Genomic DNA, 24866 nt, shown 5'->3' with positions numbered 1-24866 from the left:
CCTTTGTGGTAAGACTCAGGGCATCTGAGTCTTGGGGTCCCCCAGGGAAGGTTTTGGGGAGACCAGAGTGAGCCAAACACTGGAATTTTTGGCTGGTGGCAGCGCTATCAGATCCAAGCTGGTAATTAAGCTTGGAGGTTTCATGCTAGCATCTTAGTTTCTGAACTCTAAGGTTCAAATCTGAGTAGGAAGCTATGACAATCACAACCTCAACTCCTTCAGGAGGCATCATGCAAAACTATGGTGCTATGTAAATGTTTAGTATGGATAAAAATCCATACAAGTAACTGCATAGAATGCAATTTATCCTGATGATTAATGGCTGAGCTTGCCCTTCCGGATTGGGGACTTCAGTAAGATTAAATAGGCTAAGCCAGATGTTTAGGGAGCTAAAGCATTCCCACTAGCTGAGCCTATATGTTTCATTGTCAAAGTATATCTTCTTTCATTTTATTTGTAACTATGCTTCTGTGACTGGACATATGGAGAGAGTCAGTCTCTCAGATAACTAGGTCCTGGACCATGTCAGCCTTAATTAGTTTTCTGTTCATCACTGAGGAAAATAACTTGGGCATTGGTATGGACTGATCAATGAGCACATCTGCTCAGTGTGCAGCTAGGGTCAAAATGCATCCTAGATGAGTCTGTATTAATAGAGAATAAAACTGAAAATATTGTAATGACCCTATATAAACAGATGGCATGCCCTTATCTGGACTACTATTTTTAGTCACCCCATTTCAAAAAGGGTATAGTGATAGAAGGGGTTCCAGGAATGGCAATGAAGATTAATAGAGACATGAAGATTTTCAGGAGAGGAAAGTGATTCAGGCTCTTCAGTTTAGAGAAGAGGCAAGTGAGATGGTAGAGATAATGAATTGTATAAATAGAGTAAATAAATGCCTGAGTGACTTTCTCATATCACAAGAAAAAAGTGTCACCCAGATGGAAACAGTAGCAGACTTAATAATGATAAGGGGACATTTCTTGTGAACTACACACGGGGAAACTTGGAACTTCTCGTTACAGGAGATTAGGACAGAGAATTGTAGAATTAAAAAAAGAATTAGACTTCCATGGACTATAAAATATCCTCTGTTACATTAATTAGGTAGGGTAAATATTTGAGGGTTTCAGCGCTCATGCTTTTAGGATGTAAGCCAACCACTAGTTTTTTGGGGATTACGATCTGACTATCCTAAGGCTATTATATTATTGGAGTTTTAAACTTTGAAGCATCTCATACTGGCCATTATTAGAGACTAGATAAAACGCTGATGTGACATGTATGGTACTTCCTTTGTTCCTATACCTATTTTAACCAACATCTAAAACTGCAGTTGGAGCGAATCGGTAGCCAGTGCAGTGTATAGTGCATTAATTATATCCTTAAAATGGCTCACCCCTCCTGAGACAAGCTTCTTTGTTCTCTATCAGCTGATATTTCCAAATGTTTTCCAACGGTAGCTCAAGTAGAGTACATAGTAGTGGTGTATCCTTGTGATTACAAAGGTCTAGACGACTGCAGTAAGATCTGTAGATAGGAATAATTAAAGCCTCTAGCAGCTATAGGTCATAGGAAGGAGGAAAACATTACATGTCCTTGGTGTCACATGGAAATCGAAAAGCAATAATGGATATGATGACTGAACTGGGCTGACTGAGGTCAAACATATACCACCTGTACAAGATGGTCTTGTGGCTTCAGTCCAGTCCAGTCCTGTTTCCCTCTTCCTGTCAGCCTCATCTTCCTCTAACCTAGGCTGATCCTGAGCCAGTTTGTTCCCCTCTTGTTCCTTCATCCCAGGGAAGCAAGCAGATTAGTTAAGGGATTTGACGAAAGGTTTGTGTCGTTCATAGATACATTAAAATTTAAGCTCAGAAGGGACCATCATGATCATCTAGTCTGACCACTTGCATGTTGCAAGACACAGAACCTCACCCACCCACTCCTGTAATAGACCCCTAACTTCTGCCTGAGTTACTGATGATCTCAAATCATGGTTTAAAGACTTCAAGTTACAGAGAATCCAGCATTTACACTAGTTTAAACCTGCAAGTGACCCGTGCTGCAGAGGAAGGGGAAACCCCCCAGGTTCTTGGCCAGTCTGACCTGGGGGAAAATTCCTTCCTGACCCCAAATATGACAATCAGACCCTGAGCGTGTGGGCAAGACCTACCAGCCAGACATCTATAATAACTCAGAGCCTTTCCCATCTAGCGTCCCATCATCAGCCGTTGGAGAGATTTGGTACTAGCAGTCGCAAATCGGCTACACGTCATTGTAGGCAGTCTCATCATATCATCACCTCCATAAACTTATCAAGCTCAGTCTTGAAACCAGTTAGGTTTTTTGCCCCCACTGCTCCCCTTGGAGCTCCAGAACTTCACTCTGATGTTTAGAAATCTTCACCTAATTTTAAGCCTAAACTTGTTGATGGCCAGTTTATATCCCTTGTACTTGTGTCCATATAGCTTTTCTCCCTCCCTGGTATTTATTCCTCTGATGTATTTGTAGAGCGCAATCATATCTCCCTCATCCTTCTTTTGGTATGCAGAACAAGCCAAGATCTTTTGAGTCTTCTCTCATGAGAGAGGTTTTCCATTTTCTCTGGGCATCTTGGTAGCCCTTCTCTGAACCTGTTCCAGTTCAAATTCATCTTTCTTAAACATGGGAGATGAGAACTGCACACAGTGTTCTAGATGAGGTCTCACCAGTGCCTTGTATAATGGTTCTAATGCTTCCCCGTCTCTACTGGAAATACCTCACCTGATGCGTCCTAGGACTGCATTAGCCTTTTTCACAACTAGATCACCTTGGTAGCTCATAGTCCTGTGATCAACCAAAACACCCACGTCTTTTTCCTCCTCCTGTCAATTCCAACTGATATGCCCCCCAGCTAATAGGAAAAAATGTTCTTGTTAGTCCCTAAATGCATGACGTTGCACTATTAAATTTCATCCCATTTCTATTACTCCAGTTCACGAGGTCATCCAGATCCTTTTGTAAGATGTTCTGGTTCTCCTCCGTATTAGCAATACCTCCCAACTTTGTGTCACTTGCCAATTTTATTCGTGCATCCCACTTTTTGTCAATAATAAAAATGTTAAATAATATTGGTCCTAAGACCAGTCCCTGAGGAACTGCACTAGTAACCTCCCTCCAGCCTGATGGTTCACCTTGCAGTATACCCCACTGTAGCCTCCCTTTAACCAGTCCTTATCCACCTTTCAATTCTCATTAATCCCCATCTTCTCCAATATAACTAATAATTTCCCATGTAGAATTGTGTCAAATGCCTTACTGAAATCCAGGTGGATTAGATCAACTTTCTTTTCTTAGACAAAGGAAGTGCAGTAATCTTCTCAAAGATGATGTATCATGGACAGTGCGCAGGCCTAAATATCTCCTGTTTTCATTTGCACTGAATTCGGCAAGAAGCTGTTCAGTGGTCAAGACTTTAATCTTCATGAAGTCTCTGCTCTTGCTTGACAGTCTACTAGCATGGAGCTGCCCAATAAGGGGAAACGGGGAGAAGGTGGCTTTTTATAGCCTGGTCGGTGTTCGGAGGAATAAGTAGGTTGAATGAATATAAGAGCAAGATCTGCAGAAGGCTGCTGGTATTTTCAGTTTTAGATACTTTAATAAGCTGGTTATGTTTGTGGCTGTCCCACTGGGTATTCTTTGACTCCTGCTTTGCCTATTAAACCCCATTTATTCAGGTGTAGTGACAATAACCTAAACAAGCTACTCTCTAAACATTTCATCTGCATTTAACTGAAAATCAGTTTTGTTGGAAAGGATTTTTATGAAATCTGTTATGCAGGGATGATCCTCTAACTGCTAAATGGGATTATAGAGCTGATAAATTTCCTGGATGAATATCAATTACTTTCATAACTAATAACAGTATCTAGCATCTTCATTTGCCTTAAGTTTTTGTTTAGTACGTTACATTTTATTGTTCGTATAGCATAGAGACTTCCTAACTGATTTTTTCATGCAGACTCAAACTTCTATAATTGACTAATATTTCTACCAAATAAATTTCCATGTCTTCTGTACATTTATTTATGAAACTGCTGCTGTTCAGATACAGTATTTGTAAAATCAGTGTCTGATGAAGATCTGATAGATCATTTTAGGGGGCTGGGAAAGAAAAGAAAACCATTACAGAACAATATTAACAAACTCTTATTGGTAAAAGTGCCTACTAACAAGTTATGTGGAGTTTTTTTATTTTTGTTTTTTGTTTATGTACTTGCTATGCTGAGTTATAGAGGCATAAAAATGTGAAGCACTCATGCTTTGGAGGGACAAGTAGTGACATTTATGAATAATTGAAATGAAGTACACACAAGCCTAATGAACAGGATTTATTTTATTCTTACTGCACCACAGATTGATCTCAGAGAATTATGCCACCACAACCAAAAATAATTATGGCAGGTAATCTGAATGCCTTACTGTGGGGTGGCCAACCTGTGGCTCCTTACCTAGGCACTGATTGCAGGGCTGGAGCTATAGATGCCAACTTTCCAGCGTGCCGGAGAGTACTCACTGCTCAACCCCTGGCTCTGCCCCAAGCGCTACCACCACTTTCCCGAAGGCCCCTGTCACTTCCCCTGAGCCTGCCATGTCCTCACTCCTCCCCTCTCCCCACCATAGCCTCCTGTGTGTGTGAAGCATGTGATTGCAGTGGGCGGAGGGGGAGGGCAGAGGAGGTAATGATTGGTGGGGGCTGGGGAGTGGACGGGGGACTGCTGACCTGGTACTGTGGCTCTTTGGCAATGTACATGGTAAATTCTGGCTCCTTCTCAGGCTCAGTTTGGCCACCCCTACCTTATGTTGAATAGATGCCACAGCAACAAAAAACATTATCTTTAATGTGACTTTTATTCAACAGCCTTATCAAATACTTGTGTTATACCTTGTGATACCTTTGACGTTCTTATTGTATTCTCTTTGTAGGCATTCTGTACACTTCAGTTACACATCAGAAGTGGAAAATAATTAAATGGAACTTGTGTGTGTTTTCCCGAGAAACTGCAGTTAATTATTTTAAATCTAAAAAATCTAGCCACAGAAGGCGGAAAGAATTAAATTGGTTTACTAGACTACTTACTTCATACAATTCGTGTAGGAATGTGAGGGGGTGTTTCCCTGGTGTATTTCTTTGCTTAGAAATAATCAGTTTTAGTTACATACTCATATAACTTTGTTTAGTATTATTACTTTGTAACAAGGTGTCTGAAATATCTTTGACCACCTTAGTCCTTCCCCCTGAAGAACTTAATCTAAATGACCATCTGTTGTATTTGTACAGTGTTTAGCATAGTGGCCCCCCAATCTTGGTTGGTCCTTGGGCACTGCCACAATAAACGTGTTTAATAATAATACTAAGGAATAAAATACTTCTAAGATTTATGGCTATAGTGACATGGTACTGTGTACGTCAGTTCTCCTTTTCAATTCAAAATTAAGGGATTATAGTACAAAGTCCTTCTAATTGGAAATACAGAGTGGTTATGGATAGCTGCTGGGAAGAGGGAGTGGAGGAGGAGGAGAGGGGAGTGAGTGATAGGTCATCTTCCCAAGCAATGTGTTAAGAGTAGCAGTAAAAGGCACATACTGATATTTGAGTTAAGTATTGCTTTATTGACCTGAACACATTGGCCAACATTTACTTCTAGTAATTTTACATCATAATCAGTGAAATAAGTTACTGTCTATATTACTACAAATATTCTGTATATCTCTGGAAATCTCTGTCCAATGCATTAATGAATTTCAAAAGCATACTGTTTTTTCCTATTAAAGTGACGCTGTCAGCCTGAAATCTAGTCAATTTTTAAAAACTGAAAGTAGTTTTGGATCCTGCACCTTACTTTTATTAAAAAACAAAATGAAAACCACAGAAATCTCACTCCATTCTTTGAAGGACCTTCTTGAACAAAAACAAAAACTTGATGACTGAAGTAAACTGAGTAAATATTTTTCTCTAACCTTACATTTTATTTTTTTAGTTGTCTCTGTAACAATGGTAGTCTTTTTAAAAACCAAAAAAAGATGGTAATTGCTTGTTTTTCAAGTTGATATTGTCCCTTTAAACTGTCATTCAGGAAAAAAGATGAAGGAAAAAGGTCTGGAAAAACCACTTCTCTTAGGCCTTGGCTATACTAGAAAGGGTTTGCTGATATGGCTGTACCAGCAAACCCTCCTAATGCAGTTGCAGCTTTTACTGCCAAGAGTTCTTTTGCAAGTATTATTATGCCAGTTTCTTGAATTAAATAAGCTATTACCAGGAAAAGAAATCTTTCGCAGGCATAACTGTATGTACAATGGGGCTTTTGCTGGCACAGCTATATTGGTTTAGAGATGTGATTATTTTTTTTCACACTCCTAACTGACATAACTTTTGGCAAAAAGTTTTAAGTGTGGACTAGGCCTAATCAATTAGGAAGCAAGGATTTGATTATTTATGTGGTTCATCAAAGGTGTGGTCACTGAACTCTGCAGCCAGTTAAAATACTTGAGCAGTTTGTTTAACGTAGCTTCAGACTTTGATATTCTCATGGGAGGAAGCAGACTATGGGCAAACAGCCCATAATAGGCAGAGATTATGGTGTATGTAACTTTAAGGGCCCTGAAGTCAAAAAACTGCCGCAGCACTGTTCAATATAAGAGTATCTTCTGGAACACCAAAAATCAAGAACAGGTCCAGGAATTTGGGTACATTGCAGAAGTAAAATAAACCAGTCAACTTTCCCTTGCTGTCAACCTGAGTATCGTTAAACCAGTGACCTGAAGATGAATAGCTCCCTGGTGCCCAATCCCTGAAGGCATCTAGAGCTTTTCTCTGATTAGATTTATTAGAAGTTGCACTTCAGGGTGGATGCAAATGTAGTTCTCTGGCTCTGAATGTAAACTTCTGAAGGCCAAGTGTCCAAGCTGCTTGTCTCATTCCTGTGACTGATATGAAGGTGTTCTTATCATAGTCCGTGCTAGTTGTAACTCTTGGTTGCAGCCTTTATGGAGAGGCTGAAGATTGAATGGACATGCCAGAGATGACTCGGTCATTCAGGGCTGAGGCACTTGACTGCTCTTTTGGAGTTTGCACTGTTCCTTTCAATGAGCGCTTCAGTTTTCAGTGATGCCTCTCTGGCATCTTTCATGAGCAATAACTCTGTTAAAATCCCTCTGATTAGAAATGGTCAATGGCCACAGAGATGGGATAGCATCCCTTTTAAAGAAGGGATGGAGGGCAGGTTAATCTTCTTATTAGGTTCTTAGAAATAGCTTTTGGCTGGGGTTTTCAAAGGAGATTTTTGGGAGTTGTTTTCCCAGCTCCTGTCAAATTTCAGTGACAACTGAGCATTTAACTCCCTTCAGCTTCTCTGAAAAGTCTGCACTGTAAGTGTTGAGGAACCTGTGGTGCAATCGCTTGTCTTCGTGTAGAAGAGGCAGATGTAATATTTTTAAACTGAAAATTCAAAGTAAACCACTAGTTTAGAGAAGAACTTTGTCCTTGTGGTTTTTGTGTAGTGAAACTTCCATTAAATGATCAAGGGAAGGATTCATTTTTAGAGCTTTGGGGTTCTTTTGCATACTTTCATCTAAATCTTTTTTTCCCTTTTTTTTCCAGCAGGTCACCGACAAAAGTTGGGTCCCATGTATTAAAGGTGTGTCTCTTTATATAATCTTAAATGTTTGTAATTTGACAATGCTTCTGTAACATACCTGACCGTAAGTCCATAATATTGATTCATGATACTATATAGCTGCACGCCTAGGCAGAAAATGGCAAACTAAGAATGAAGCTTTTTCCCAAACAGACTTTCCTTGTTGTGGGTTGGTTGGTTTGGGTTTTTTATGCTTCTTTTTTTTTTTTAAATTTAAACTTTGCTTGTTTCCTTTAGCTTAAAGGAAAAGAAAAATGAACCTTCATGCTTTGACTAAAGAGCTAATAAATAGGTATCCTTAAATTTGCAGAGTTTTTAATTACTCAAACAGTATGTAGAGGAACTGGACCCATTTCTTTTGTTTTATATTCAGATACAGGAGTACGTTGGAGAATTTTTTGGTCACCTTGATTATGCTGACTTATTTCAAATCATTGACTAAAATTTCTATTTGTATTTTGGTGATGGAAGGCAGCAAAGTGTTTATATTTCAAAAGCTACCGCTTCAGGTGACATGAAAGCAAAACTCTAAATTTAGCTTATCAAGGCAGCATCACCACTTCCCACGCAGGTAATTAGTATGCTGCTTCTGTGCACAATGACAGTGCAGCTGAACCTCTGGCATTTATTAAGTAGGTCAGGAATTGGTATATGTACAGATACAATTCATTATATGGGTTGGGAGAAGGGCCAAAGGTGGTGATATACAATAATCTTTTATGTGGAGTAGAGCAGGGTTGGCCATTTCTGTCCCAAAGTGCTGGGTAATCAGTAGTGAAAATAGCAATATTTTGGTTCATCAACAGTGGTAGAAAATAAGTCATAACACTGTCCCACAGATAACAGCATATATTTTTGAGATTTAGGAGGAGAGATTTTGAAAAGTCAGTAACTTAACTTTGTCATTAAATTTTATAGGTGTCTTTCCTGGTATCCTGTTTTAATTTCAATGTCTCCTTGACAATGTGGTATTAAATGTCTAAACTTTTCAGTAAATGTAGTTCTATTTAATTCTAACTAAGTAGTATGTGGATGTGGATTGAGCTGGATTCCATGTATCATGGGCTAAACTTTGAGTGTGAACATTTGGCTATAATCTACATTTTTAAGTATATGCAGTGGCTGGGCACTACTGTTTGTTGCTTATGAGGTCCTCACCATGTTACTAATTTTCATTTTTCATTAAGGAGCATCTTCCTAAATCACTTGACCTTCAAAAATCAGCCTTGTATAAAAACACATTATCAGCTTCATTGCTTGGTACCATTATCAGTTCATTAAACTTGTGACTAACCATACAGCTGAAGGAGTTTGGGATCTTTCACAAGTCCAAAGTCTACTGTGTTAATGTCAACAAAAGTGGAAATTTAATATAGCAAGCTTGTTGAGGCACAGACTATAGTGGGATGTATTTGTGTCAAAATGTGTTTGCTTGTCACCTTGTCAGTATGCCTTTGAAGAGTAGCCTAAATTAAAGTGTTGTGGGAGTTTTATATGATGTCATGTCACTAAGAGTAATTAGAAAAAGTACATTAAAATATACAAGTATTTCTGTTATGGGGAAAGTGCTTATATATACTCTACTGTTGAGTAATGTTGCTCATTAATTTGTTCTCTGATAGAATAACTGCACGTGCTTCTCTACTATATAATAATGTACATTTCTGGGCCAACGCTTAAAAATAAATGTGCCTAAACTTGGCTTTCAAAAGACAGCTGAGTTCCACAGAATTCACCGATAACTGTTGGGTGCTCTGCCTGGTTAAAAATCAGGCTACTGATTTAGATACCTGAATATGGATTTGGGTCCTGGAAATCAGGCTCCTACTTTTCAAGAACTTGCCCTTATTTTCTAACTTTTCAATTCTAATTGTTGGCATGTATTATAGACAGTTCTTCCTGTTCCTTCTCAGGCCATAAACATGTTGACTTCTGATTTTTAACTGAGATTAGTTAAGACGTTTAATTGTAGACTAAACTGGATCCCATTGAACACATAAAATTTGGTCTGATATTACAATTTTTTGACAAACTTGATATTACAGTAAAAGCTTTGTTATCCGGCATGTTGGAGGAATGGAGGGTGCTGGTTAGTCAAAAACTCCAGTTAACTAAGGGTTATTACCAATTTTCAAAGAATAGAATACAATAAAATGAATAAACATTAAGAACGGTCATATTGGGTCAGACCAAAGGTCCATCTAGCCCAGTATCCTGTCTACCAACAGTGGCCAATGCCAGGTGTCCCAGAGGGAGTGAACCTAACAGGTAATGATGAAGTGATCTCTCTTCTGCCATCCATCTCCACCCTCTGAAAAACAGAGGCTAGGGACACCATTCCTTACCCATCCTGGCTAATAGTCATTAACGGACTTAACCTCCATGAATTTATCCAGTTCTCTTTTAAATGCTGTTATAGTCCTAGCCTTCACAATCTCCTCAGGCAAGGAGTTCCACAAATTGATTGTGTGCCAGGGCTTTGGCATGGAGCCCGGATCTGGATCGCAAAGCAGTTCTGGAGCAGTGGAGCTGCAGGTTTTTGCCTGCAGCAGGAGCGGAACCGGAGCACAGCTCCAAAGCCCTGCTGTGCACTGTGTGAAGAACTTCCTTTTACTTGTTTTAAACCTGCTACCCATTAATTTCGTTTGGTGGCCCCTAGTTCTTGTATTATGGGAACAAGTAAATAACTTTTCCATATTTACTTTCTTCATATCACTCATGATTTTATATACCTCTATCGTATCCCCCCTTAGTCTCCTCTTTTTCAAGTTGAAAAGTCCTAGCCTCTTTAATCGCTTCTTATATGGAACCTGTTCCAAATCCCTAATTATTTTGGTTGCCCTTATCTGAACCTTTTCTAATGCAAGTAAATCTTTTTTGAGATGAGACCACATTTCTATTCTCACCTTTTACAAGGCATGTAGAAATATCTATTTTGTGTTTTAATATCAACACAAGTCTTATGCTTCTCTCCTTTGCTTTTCACTGGTATTTTGGATGCCATAGTGGTAGTATGGCACTGATATTTTATGATAAACACAGGACTATACACAGAGTAGTAAACCGGCCAATCAGAATGGCGGATACAAACAGAACAGCCTTTGGCTCTTCTTGACTAAATTGAGCATAGTCTGACTGCTCTTGGAAATACTGGAGTCCCGAATAGCTTTGGCATCAATTCCAGTTAGCGTCAGCATCGGTCCTGGTTACTAGATTGAATATTTGTGTTGGGAGGTATCAAAAATGCTGGTTTCTAGACCTTTCCAGTTGGTAAAGTGCTGGATAACACACCTTTTAACTGTACTGGGTTACTAAAAGATCTAGAAAAAATAGACCAAATTTCCTAAATTTATACTCAAATGGTTGTCAATTAAAATCTCTATCAAGATACAGTAGTCTGAAAAAAAGGCCCTCTGCCTCTATCAAGAAAAAAAAATATTGAGATGCTGTAAAATACAAAGTGCACATGCATATTAATATATGAAATGTCAAATCTTTTCACTTTGGCTATGAATTTAAGATTAAAATTGCCAATAGTTTGAAGGCTTAATGAAATAAGAGGTCGGGATGAGGGTGGGAGGGAGCACTGTTCAACTTGCATGAAAATCACTGCTTCCTGATTTGCTCTGTCACCAGACCAGAACTGTAGAATAGTGTGTTCATTTTACATTGCGCTTGCATTGGTTTGACCTCATCACAGGTTAAAATAATGGCTTATCAGCTTACTCCTCTCAGCCAGTTATGCACCAGGATTTGTCTCTTCTGTGTAAGACTAGCTAATACTGACCTTTGCCTGTGGGTTTGGGCTCTAAGAGCCACTCTTTTCTCCACATCATCGTAAGCCATATAGTAGGTGAGTTGCAGAGTATCTAAAAGCTTACGGGTTAGCCTATGATCAGTATTTTGTCCGCTGAAATGAAAACTAGCATTTTTTGTCCCCTTAGCAGTGTTAAAGAGGAGAAAGTGAATTCCTAATAACTAAATTGCAGTAGCAGATGTGTAAGGAGCACTTCCACTGATTAGTAACATCAATTTTCCAGTATAACTTTTTTTCTGTTCCTGAGAAATGCTCATTTTTGCTCCCTGGGTTAAGCTTAAACAAATGGTGGCAGTCTCCTGAAAATACTGCACAGAATGTCATGCCAGTACAGCCAGTAACTATTTAGAAATGCTGTTCAAGAAGTAATGGGTATGACCATAACTCGAATAGCATATTTCAATTAAAGAAATACTTTTTCTTTTGGACATTTTTTTGTCATTGTATGAAAAGTCCACACTTTTAACATGCAATTGTAGGTCTTTAACCAATCTCTAAAATGTTCAAAATTAAGTTTTTAGTTACTTGAGCTAAGTAAATGGCTAATGCTTTAGAATTGGGTTCCAAACGTTTGCTTTAGGTCTTAGTTATTTAATACACTTCATTGTGTCAATTGCACTGTTTTCCTGGAGCTGCTTCTATGCAAACTTGCTCAAATTTATGCTACATTTTACTTTCTTGGCTAAGCGTGACTGGGGGTGAAACAAAGTGCTCTAAGGTTTGCATTGTATGTTTAAGATTTGTTCATAAAGTTAAAATATAATCAGTGGAAATACTATTCCGATGAATGGTACAAGATGCAGTCTGCCCTGGATGTGAGAGTATTTTCTAACAACATTTCTTTTTGTAACAAGCAAATATCCCATAAGGATCACATTTAATGACTTTCATTTTAAGGTGGAGCAGTTTTGTCTGTCTGAGGAATGGTGAACAGCTGCTTAAGTATTCTGTTTGTGTTCATTAAACCTTATAATGAAATGGGTTTAATATACTGTACTGCAGTTTCATTAGATTCCAAAAGCATCTGATTGAACATACCTCTGTATTTAGTTGTATTAACTAGTATTGCTATGCCAGGTGTTAAGCAGTTATAGTTAGGACAGAATACAAGGTTGTGAATTTTCAAGAGCCCACACTTATTTGTGATTGCCAAATGTGACTGTCCTGCTTTAATCTGGTAATTACTAATCACATTACACTTGCTGTTGTGGTTGATGGTAGTACTAGGCTTTAAAAATGTGAAAATATTGCAAGTACCTAAAGATCACTTGTACTGAACTAGTTTTACATAATGAAGACAAACTTTACGTAAATTACTATAAATGTAGCTGTGTTGATCCCAGGGTATGAGAAACACAAGGGGGTAAGGTAGTGTCTCTTACTGAACCAATTCTACAAATGTTTATGTACAAGAAACCCATGTATCACCAAACTTACCCTCACAGATCCAGCAACCACCTCAGACACACCAAAAAATCTCTTATCTACAGCCAGGCACTCAGCTACCCCTGAATTTGCACCAAAGAGAGAGTCAGGGATATACTACCTAAACACACTTAAAACTGCCTTCAGCAAGCGAGGACGGTCTACCAGAGAAGTAGATTGCATAATGGAAAGGGCCTCCCAGATACCCTGGGAAAACCTATTTCAGTATGTGGGAGGGGGGAAGCCAATGACCGTCACCCCTAGTTGTCACCTACCACCTTACACTGGAGCCCATATGGACTATTATCATCAAACAGTTACAAACCATGTTTTATGGGGACCATATTCTGAAATAAATCTTTCCTGAACTCCTTCCTCTGGCTTTCAGATAACTCCCAAACATTAGTAGGCTCCCCGCGGACCAGGACACAGCAAATCAAAATGGCACCAGAACCTATCAGAGCAACGGCTACAAAACCCCCAGACATTCTCCACTCCTATGATGATGAATACTCCTCACAACGCACCTTTAAAGATTTATGGATCCTATACGTGCCTGTCGCAACATGTAGGGTACCTCATCTGGTGCATCAGATGCCCCAGTAACAACTGTGGGTGAAACTAGACCATCCCTGCACTCTAAATGAACTCTCAAAAATAAGACAAGGATGCCATCTCGTCCATCAGCGAACACTTCACAAAGCGATTGCTTCATATCTGACCTCTCGTTCCTCATTCTGACACTTGGACGACATCTTCAAGAGCAAGCCTGGGAGCTTAAATTCTTAACACTGCTAGACACTAAAAACCATGGACCTAATGGGGACACTGGTTTCATGGCTCATTCCAACAATCTGTAACACACGCCTGCCTGCTAACCCTTAGGCCTGGTCTACACTGAGAGGGAATCGACCTAAGAGATGCAGTTCCACTACGAGAATAGTGGAGCTGAAGTCTACGTCTCTTAGGTCAACTTACTTCGCATCCTCGTGGCGCGGGGTCAACTGCCGCTGCTCCCCCGTCGACTCTGCTTCCACCTCTCGCCGCAGTGGAATACAGAAGTCGGATCGATCACTACCCACCGATCTGGTGGGTAGTGTAGACATACCCTTAATGCTCCGCTTCAAACCCCTTTTGCGTAACCATCTTATTGCCCACTCACCTCAAGGGACCTGCAATATGTTACCCCCTTATGCTCACTGTCTGTCCCACTCTGATTTCTTTTCCTAGACCTGAAGAACTGTGTGTGGTTCAAAAGCTTGTACCCTCCACCAACAGAAGTTGGTCCAGTAAAAGATATTACCTTACCTACCTTCTCTCTTATAAATGTTTAATTTTTCCTAATTTTCATTTGTTGCAGATTATTAAAAAATATGCTTGCATTTATTTCTCATAACTCAACATTACCTTCAATTTGGTCATTTTAGCAATGAACTCAGAATATTGATTTTTGTGAGATTTCAGTGGGGAAAATACTGGGTTTCATAAGCACGAGATTCTAATTTCTGTGTAGGATCAAGATGGGATAAGGCAGAGACCTTATCAGGCACTCCTAAATAGCAAGAGAATAGAAAACTACTAATATTGAGTGACTTTTTATTTTTCAGTGTAGTATATTGTCTATTTCTATGATTACCCCAGTGTGACATGTTTTCCAGTTTGCTCTATGAACTACTACTTAAGCTTCTCAGTATGACAGCAATAAAACCAGTCTTCATATATAGTAGAGTGTTTGCCCCCTTGGGATATTTTTCTGCTTTGCCACTTAATTTGTGTCTTTACTAAATTACCTTAGTGAGGAGTTTCTTATTCCTTTCCTTACTTATTATTGATGGTGTTGTTACAGGAAACAGACAGCAATATACACAGAGCTGCAAATGAGGCCCTGATACAGGAAGTAAAACAAGATGACTCTAAAGAGGTTAGTTAAACATCTCTTTACCAGTACATAAAAACGTCTAAATTTAGATTGAGAATTTTCTTAGCTGAATTAAAATATTTTAATATTGGAATATTTCTAGCAATATATTGAAAGTGGAATCAATAAATTTTAAAATTACCTTAATACACAGTTCTATGCTGTTTTGCGGGGTGGGAGGGGAATCAAGCTAAATATGTTCAAAATAAAAAATCAGGATTTGTGGCCACTAAATCATTTGGCTAGTTTACAGTATAATAAATAGGGGGAGTGAGGGATGATAAATGTCAAAAAATTAATCAGGTTTGATTTGTGTTTTGTTACAACCTTATCTTTTAAAAAATGTAAACTACACTAAAATGCAGTCTACATTTTCTGAAGTCACTTCCCCCCCATTATCACTCAAGTGGGCGTGTTTCTGTACTTAGCTTCTAGTCCCCATAATTTTGTTTAAAACATGCTGGAGGATAATGTTTACTGGTTGTGTCCTTGTTTTCATTATAAAATTGAGGTGACATTTCCTTAGAAGCTGAGACTTATCCTGTGCTGTGGCATGGACTGCCTGACAAGTGTGCTCTAAGAACTCAGCCTTCCTATATTTGTGTGTCTTGGCAAATATATGCTTTGGGTTTTTGTAGATTATTGACAGTATTATAGAAGAAAGCCAAAAGGTGCAACAGCTAGAAGATGATCCTTTGGCTTCCCGAGGAAAAGAACTAACTGATCAAACTTCAGATACAAATACTTGGATTCCTGGAGCAGATATCCTTAGTAACATTCCTGAACTAGTAGCTACAGAATCAGCATTACAAGAAGATACTCAAGAACCTGTGACTCAGAGTACATGTAAGGAGGCAGAAGTGGAATCCAGAGGGCATTTTTTGCCTTCTGACCATGCTGTTGAGCATCAAGAATGTGAAACTACTAATAAACTAGCAGAAATAATAAATGCAGCTGAAGAGCTTAAAATCACAGAAACTTACTCACCAAAAGAAACATCTAAAAATGAGGAAATAACAGAAGTGAAACAGACAGATATTTTAGAACAGGTGACTTCAGATTTCTTACCTACCAAAGATCTTACAACAGAAGAAATGCCTCCAGCCAAACCCCCAAGGCAACTTAGTGTAGAACCTGATATAGTTGCTAGCACTAAGAAATCTCTTCCGGCACGCCCACCGCCTCCAGCAAATGTTCCTCCTCCTAGACCACCACCACCTGCACGGCCCGCTCCACCACCACGGAAGAAAAAGAGTGAATTGGAGTTCGAGGTGCGAAAGTTATCTGGTTTAGAAGGCAAGTATATGTTTTGCCCTAAGGTATTCTGTCAATAGACAGTTGCTATTTTTCTGCTGTTCAGAAACTGCTCAGCCTCTTGATTTTATTTTGGCTAGCTATACTTAAATTAAAGAGATGCAATCAACTGAACAGTCAATTGAGATTTTCAGATATCTAGGTGAGTTAGGAGCCCAAGGCCCTTTCAGAGTCAATGGGATTTGGGCTGTTAACTCACGTTTTCTTTTGAAACTCTCACTCCATACTTCTGAATAAAAGTGAGTGGAAAAATTCTGACAGAACACCTAAAACAGTGCAAGAGAAGGTAATGGAAACATTTTCTCTATTTTCTTTATTTTCTGTTTGCACAATTTTGTGATCAGTTTCACTGTTCCTTTCTTTTCCCTGCTTATGTCTCTTCTGCACAGCAACAGGAGACTAAATGTTTTTGGAAAAATAGTGATTAGAAAGCCACAGATTAGATGTGAGACTCAGTTGTGTTTTTGGCTAGATGGCTATGTTTATGGCTAGATCTTTAGAAGTAGAGTCGTTCTTTGGTATTCATATTGAACTTCTTAAAAATCTCTACACATGACTTTAGTTATTGTTGCCCATACTATAGGCATCTTACTACCTTCTACTAATGGTGGTTGGGTGTGCATTTGTATTGGAGTGTCATAAGTAAACATGAGACGCAGTTCTGAAGCTAGCACTATGCCACTTTATACTAAGTAATTATATACTGTCCCAGAGAATTGCTCAGCAACAGTGAGGACAGCTGATTAGAAACTGTAATCCGTTCACACAGGTCAAATTAAGCCTTCAGTACTAAATTTCTGATGCAATAACTGTCAAATAATTTTTAGTCAGAACCAAAAGAAGCTTGATCTTCTGGCACTCTATCAACTATTTCTGCATAGGAGAGGACTGTCTTATGTTGAGAATAGTGTAGGACAGAAAACGGCAAGTTTGATATGCTATAAAATATACTTTTGAGCAAAATAGAACTCTTGTGATAAAAGGTAAAACACCCAGCATAGTACACATACATTTTAGTTTTCCAGTGATGGTTTTCCCCATGTGTATTGTCTGAAGATTTGGTTTTTAAGCAGGGCACATTCCTAATGAAACTCTTTGAAATGTTCCACTAGGAGAAAAATTAATTTTGCTCCAACAAATAGAGAAATCGTGTAGTTTCGTTTGCCAAAAGTCAGCTTAGATAAATTTTTGGGTGATTTTTAACCACTGGGTAATGAAGAGAAGGAGTTAGTGAGGTCATATTGTTACTATATCATTTTATATCATTACAGACTATTTCAGTTTTTGTTGATTCTAAAATTGTAAATGACCTGTAAAATATTCTATAATAAATATTTAGTTTCAGAGATTACTTTAGGGGAAAAACAGTTAGAGTGGGTGGTTTTTCAAGGAGACATTATAAAAGTCACAATAAGAGCAAACTCTCCCACTGTGTAGGAAAGATAGGAAATATGGCAAGAGATCACCCTGGCTTAACCAGGAGATCTTCAATGGTCTGAAACTCAAAAAAAAACAAAACAAAAAACAAAACAAAAAAAAGTCTTGCAAAAAGTGGAAATAACACAAGATTAAATTAGCTAGAGACATAAAGGGTAACACGAATATATTCTACAAATATGTTAGAAGCTAGAGGAAGTCTCAGGACAGGGTTGGCCTGTTATTCAATGAGGGGGTAAAACAGCAGAAAATGTGGAGATTGCAGAAGTGCGAGATGAGTTTTTTGTTTCGATCTTCACCAAAAAGGTTGTTCGTGATTGGATGTTTAACTTAGTGAATGCCAGTGAAAATGAGGTAGGATCAGAGGCCAACATAGAGAGAGAACAAATTAAAAATTACTTAAGTGTCTGCAAATCACCAGGGCCTAATGAAATACATCCTACTATACTCAAGAAGCTGACTGAGGAGGTAGCTGAGCCATTAGCGATTATCTTTGAAAAATCATGGAAGATGGGAGAGATTCCAGAGGACTGGAAAATGGCACTATATTTGCCCATCTATAAAAAGGAAAATAAGGACAACCCGGGGGAAATTACAGACCAATCAACTTAACTTCAGTACCCGGAAAGATAATGGAGCAAATAATTAAGCAATCAATTTGCAAACACTGAGAAGATAAGGTGATAACTAACAGCATGGATTTGTCAGACCAATTTGGTAGCTTTCTTTGATAGGATAACAAGCCTTGTGGATAGCCAGGAAACAGTAGATATGGTATATCTTGACTTCACTAAAGTTTCATGCTGTCTCGCATGACCTTCCCATAAAGAATCTAGGGAAATACCTTATAGTAGATCCAACTAGGTTGTATCAGTTCTGGATCTGGTTCTGTTTAATATCTTCTTCAGTGGTTTAAATAATGGCATAGCGAGTACACTTATAAAGTTTGCAGATATCAGCAAGCTCGGACGGGTTGCAAGTGCTTTGGAGGATAGGATTAAAATTCAAAATGATCTGGACAAACTGGAGAAATAACCTGAAGTAAATAGGATGAATTCAATAAGGAAAAATGCAAAGTACTCCACTTAGGAAGGAACAATCAGTTGCACACATACAAAATGAGAAATGACTGCCTAGGAGGGAAAGGGATCTGGGGTGTTGTAAGCAAGACATGAGAAGTAATTCTTCTGCTCTTCTCCATGTTGATTACGCCTCAACTGGTGTATTGTGTCCAGTTCTGAGTGCCACATTTCAGGAAAGATGTGGGCAAATTGGGGAAAGTCTGGAGAAGAGCAACAAAAATGATTAAAGGTCTAGAAAACATGACATATGACAGAAGATTGAAAAAATTGGGTTTGTTTAGTCTGGAGACTGAGGGGGGATATAACAGTTTTCAAGTACATAAAAGGTTGCTACAAGGAAAAGGAAGAGAAAATTGTTCTTTTACCTCTGAGGATGGGACAAGAAGCAGTGAGCTTACATTGTAGCAATGGCAGTTTAGGTTGGACATGAGGAAAAATTTCTAAACTCTCAAGGTGGTGAAGCACTGGATTAAATTGCCAAGGGAGATTTTTGTCATGGGAGATTTTTAAGAGCAGGTTAGACAAACCTGTCAGGCATGGTCTAGATAATACTCAGTCCTGCCATGAGTGCAAGGGTCTGGATTAAATGACCTCTCGATGTCCCTTCCAGTCCTTGGTTCTGTGTTTAAAGAAGCTACTATATTATTGTTTCACCAAGTACAGTATCTGCACTGGCTGCCTGAGCTGCCTGTACTACTCAGTAGAAATAGTTACCTAACAACGTCTTGTACAAGGAACAGAACAATGAGTAGTGTGTTCAGGAGCTTGGTATATATGGACAGCTTCCCAGAGCTGTGCAAATTGCAGCTGAAGTGTGTATAATCTATATCTTCATGCTAATAAATAGACAGAAGTAAACAAAAACAAGTGCTGCTCAGGCCCTGGAGGGGAAAAAACCAGTAACATAAACACTTGCTGAATGGAGTACAGGTTAGTAGCAAAACTTATTTTCAGGCTTAAATGATCCCCTTAAATTGTGTTGGATTTGTGTGCATAAGAAATCTAATTGGCAATACAGATTACTAATAGCATTTATTTCAGTTTGAAAAATGCGGTTTATTAATGTAACTTTGACTAAATGATCTCTATTTGGTATTGCAATTAAATAAAAAAAATTCTAGGGCAGATGATATCATGGTGTACCTTTTTCTAACCTGCAGTTGCTTTATAGTTCCTAGAGAGAATTTAACAATTGGTGGTCTCTTTGCTTTGAATACAGTGACAGACTGCATGGTCAAAGATTCTCAGCCTTCTTTGGATCTGGCAAGTGCAACCAGTGGAGATAAAATAGTTACTGCACAGGTTAGTGAACTGTTAAATTATTCTGTATTGTGGCTATCTGGAATCGCATTCATGTATCCGGCCCCATTGTGCTAGGCACTACATACACACAGACAAAATGAAGAGAGTCCTTGCCTCAGTGTACGAATAAAGTTAAAATCTTTGGACGACCTTAATAAAGTATTTAGAAATCGTAGCAAATGGGTTATTTAAATAGGCACTTTCACATCATAACAAACTTGGAGAAGTCAAAAGTGTACATACGTGTAGCTAGTATTGCATAAAATACAGTGCAGCAAAAGGAGAATGAAAATAGTGATGGCATGTTCTTTTTAATTCTTGACCGTCCTTTAATGCAGATGGAACCTTGCACTAGTGCCTGTTTCCTAGAGATGACTACAAGTAGCAGCTCACTTAAATGCTTGCCCTTTCTTCTCCAGGTTCTCTAACCCCACCTACCTGCATGTCAACTAGTCAGGAGGAGAGCCTGTTACAATAGAAAATACAGTTACTGTGTCAGTATTTTTAGTACATCTCTTGCCAATGATGGTGTTTTTTATCAGAATAATATATTATTCTATCTCCCAATCCACCTTTTGTTTGACTTGATACAGTAGATTTTGACAAACTTGCAGCTGAAATTATTGGGGCCAAATTCACCTTAGGGTTAACTCCATTATAGCCAATGAAGTTGCCCAGGGATTTGTTTGACTCTGAACTTTCACCACAGGACATAGCAAGAGAAAATGAGATAATCGGAAAGTCACTTAAATATAAGCACAATCACCTTCTGTTGGGACAAAGGCAAGGGGAGCTATTAGATATTGGGACGCAATCTTTCACAAGTTCTCAGCGTTCACAACTCTTTAACAGAAGTCAGTTGGAGCTGCAGGTGCTCAGCACTTGCAGATATCAGGCCTAGATGTTTAAAGTATTGTGTATTTGATAGTCCATCTGTATAGCTATTCATTCAGAGTTTAATTTCAGAATACTTTTTATTAATGTACATTTTTCAGCTGGAAAATGGTTAATTTCTCCATTTTTCTGGAAATCTAGTGTAATGTAATTGCCAATTTGTACTTCTGAAATTATAGTGAAACTAATGTACTTAAAGCATGTTTGAAGTAAATACATATATTGATATATCTATATATCTCTGCACACACACAACTGCAGGAAAATGGAAAAGCAGCTGATGGACAAACTGTACCAAACGAATTACTTGGACCGCAAAGACCCAGATCTAACTCTGGAAGAGAGCTCACAGATGAGGTATTACTTGGACTTCTACCCAGTTCTTTCTTGTGTGCTTTTTCTTTGCAGCTTGAGAGGTGGGTTAGAATAGTCATGTTTCATCACCCCTGCTCGTGCACTGTTGAACCATGATATTATGAGATGGGGGGAAAAGGAACGTGTGGTAGAGAACGGTGTAGAGCAACACTTGTTCTTCAAGTTAGGAGTTCAAGTGAATCAAGGGCTGTGAATGCTCACAATGTGTTTAAATGCCTCTGAGAGTACTGGAATTTAAAGAGTGTTTGGCTACATATTTTATTAGAAGATAGAATATTTTCTGTTGTACTTAACCATACCCTTAGTCATATGTCACGGAATCCATGACTTCCAGAGACCTCCGTGACATTTTCTGCTTCAGCCTGGGGCTGCGGGACAGGAGCTGGCAGCCAGCAGGTGCCCGACAGGGTTCCAGCAACAGGCAAAAGCCTCCTCAGGGTCTCCCTGCAGGGTTCCGGCAACAGGCGACAACATCCTCTGGGGCCCTCCTCAGGGTTCCAGCAACTCAAGGGGACAGCTTCCCGGGGTGGGGGTGGGGAGGGGAAGAGTACTCTACAGTTCCCAGCCACCATGGTGGCAGGGGAAATCATGGAGCTGCAGCAGCAAAAGTCACGGACAGATCACAGCTTCCGTGAATGTTTGTTTATTGCCCGTCACCATAGTGGCTGGGAACTGTAGGGTATTCTTTCCCTCCCCGCCCCCACCCAGGGAGGCTCTCTCCTTGAGTTGCTGGAACCTGGAGGAGGACAAAATCTTAGCCTTACTTCTGACTTATAGTCTTATGCATATTCTTGTCCATTCTAACATTGTAGGATTCCCTCTCATCATAAATAGACACTAGCTGTCTTGTTGTTGGAATAACACTGTCGGCTTTGTGTTTTCTTTACGCTTTTCCCTTATCTCTTGCTTCATTCCTTACCTTAAATTTGTACTAGTTATTTCAGTAAAATTTTAGGTTCCGTTCGTAAGAGCATAAGAATGTCCATATTGGGTCAGATCAATGGTCCACCTAGCCCAGTATCCTGTCTTCTGACAGTGGCCGGTGTCAGATTCTTCTGAGAAAATGAATAGAATAGGGCAATATATTGAAAGATCCATCCTGTTGTCCAGTCCCAGCTTTTGGTAGTCAAGGTTTAGGGACACCCAGATCATGGGGTTGCATCCCTGAGCATCCTGGCTAATAGCGATAGGGGACCTGTTTTTAAAATTATTCTTTCTTGGATTGCTTTACCCCACTCCATTCTCAGACTGAGTAGCATCATGATTGGGAATTCGAGCAAGTTTAATTTGTCATGCTTCTAAAAAGGATGGAGTAAAACCTTTCTTATCAAATGAACATCTTCCTAGTGTCATTAGGAAACAGAAGGCTTATTAATAAACTAAAAAATGAATGGAGGCATGAATAAGCCAACCCAGGACTTAATCATTGCTATCATGGGATGGCAGACCACATCTAGGACATTAGTAGGTTAAACTGCCTTCCAAAAGCTTTTCCTGTCTTTCCCTGACTTGGACTCAACTGTTCTAGCCCACAGTCCCCCCCGGTGAATAGAGGTTGGCAGCAGGCAGATAATATGGTCCCTTCTCTTTTCCATTCGGCCATAAACCTAAAGTAAAGTTTTAAGAGAAGGATTTCAGAATTTTGGAATCTGCATCTTCTCCAATCTGCTCCCTTATCCAGTTTCCTAATTGTAGAGTGGTACAGTTGACTATTAAATAGGGCAGTATCAGTTACCAAATATCGATTCAGAAATAGAAGGTAGTTGAGTTTGCATGTTGTAAAACAGAAGAGAAGTTAGGTCTGTGTTCTGCAGAGGTCATAGAGAATGTTTCTCTTCACGTGTCTAAAATGTATAACTCTACCTGTATAATCCAGTTAGTTGTGTTCTTTTTTAAAAATGCATCATGGGCATTCTGCATGTCTAAATCAAGACAATTTATGAAAAAATGGTTCCTATAATGCAGTATTGTAAGGCATATTGTGTACTGCAGAATTTCCCACTAAAAACAAATGCAAAATATTCCAGTATATAAGGTGTCCTTTATCTTTAGAATCCTCTGAAATCATTGTTTAAGTCTCAGGACTTAAGGAAGCCTCATTAATGTCAGATTCTTCATATTTTCTTTACTGCAGGAAATTCTAGCGAGTGTAATGATAAAGAACCTCGATACAGGTGAAGAAATACCATTGAGTTTGGCAGAAGAAAAATTGCCAACAGGCATTAACCCCCTGACGTTACATATCATGAGGAGAACTAAGGAATATGTCAGGTATGAGTGAAAATGGCTTTTAGCTGTTCATCTCTGATAGCTTGCGATATATTGTTGTGGTCCCTTGCTCTAATATTCCTGTTTCGTTTCTGTACTCACTATTTTGTTGTTTAAAGCCATTTTTAATGGGAGCAAGGAAGTATGTTTCAACCCATCCATCTGTTTGTGGTGTGTATAATTTGAATGCTGTTACCCGGTTCTCTCTGACATTAGCTTATTTAATTAGGTAACAGAGGATATCTATTGAAATACTGTATTTTTAGGATAACTGTCTATTAGACAATAAATCTCTGACTGGATCTGCAGGTGCTCAGCATCTCTGAAAATCAGCCCTAACTCCAAACCAGACAGCAGTAAATATGCGTAATGTTGTGTCGCTTCTGATCTGAACTGAATGCATTTTATTGTATCACTATAATGGGTGTCTAAGAAGTAGTTAAAATAAATTTATGAGAGAATAAATATTGAGGTAATTCATGCTTTGAAAATCTATGGCCACCATTACAGTTGAGTATTTTACAGTCTCCATCCTATTTAAACAGGTTTATAATTTCTGTTTTGAGTTCTTGAATAAGTTTGGAGATTGTTGTCAATTGACTTTATGGTAGATTATTGCAGATACTTGATGTTGTTAAGTCATGTTTTAATGCAGAGATCTCTAAGCCCTTAGCATAAATGTCAGACAAGAATTTGAACATTTGTACTGTTTATTTTGTCCAATACTATATGTATTTATGAAGTTCAGACAGCCACATAAATAAACTTCTGCATGCAAAGTTTTGCTTTGCACTTTCTTCCTTCAGTAGTGGCTTTCTTAGATACATATTTGCTTAATATTTACAATTGGAAACAAAGTAGCAAGATGGAACAGAAGTATCCCTAACATGTTATGAAACAATAACAACTTGTTATACATACAAATAATTTGTTAGCCAATTCTGTGCCAGGGAAGATAATGGAGCAAGTAATTAAAGAAATCACCTCAAACACTTGGAAGGTGGTGAGGTGACAGGGAATAGCCAGCATGGATTTGTAAAGAACAAATCGTGTCAAACCAATCTGATAGCTTTCTTTGATAGGATAACGAGCCTTGTGGATAAGCGAGAAAGCGTGCTGGTGTGATATACTATGACTTTAGACGTCACTTTGTCGCGGTCTCGCGGGATCCTTATTGCGATAAACTAGCAAATTACAATTTAGAATGGGGGTCTTATAAGGGTGTGTCGATAGACTGTGGTATTAACATACTCATCGGAGTTGTGTTTTAATGCAGCTCCATCTGCTGGAAATGGTATAGATAAGTGGGGTCCACGGGTCTGGTTTTGAGGACCGGCTCTGTTGCAATATC

General features: G+C 38.8%; 1 protein-coding gene across 1 annotated transcript in view; it reads left to right on the top strand.

Moving 5' to 3' along the window:
• WDR44 (WD repeat domain 44) overlaps positions 1–24866 on the top strand; it is a 62780-nt gene that overhangs the window by 10495 nt on the left and 27419 nt on the right. Inside the window, exons 2-7 of the mRNA XM_075068426.1 lie at positions 7647–7683; positions 14772–14846; positions 15482–16139; positions 19896–19978; positions 21134–21229; positions 23382–23518. Of these exons, the coding sequence (XP_074924527.1) occupies positions 7647–7683; positions 14772–14846; positions 15482–16139; positions 19896–19978; positions 21134–21229; positions 23382–23518 (1086 nt within the window). The remainder of the gene's footprint in view (positions 1–7646; positions 7684–14771; positions 14847–15481; positions 16140–19895; positions 19979–21133; positions 21230–23381; positions 23519–24866) is intronic.

Source organism: Chelonoidis abingdonii, chromosome 8, assembly GCF_003597395.2.
Source record: "Chelonoidis abingdonii isolate Lonesome George chromosome 8, CheloAbing_2.0, whole genome shotgun sequence".
Taxonomy (NCBI): Eukaryota; Metazoa; Chordata; order Testudines; family Testudinidae; genus Chelonoidis; species Chelonoidis abingdonii.
This window is presented reverse-complemented; position numbering and strand designations above follow the sequence as displayed.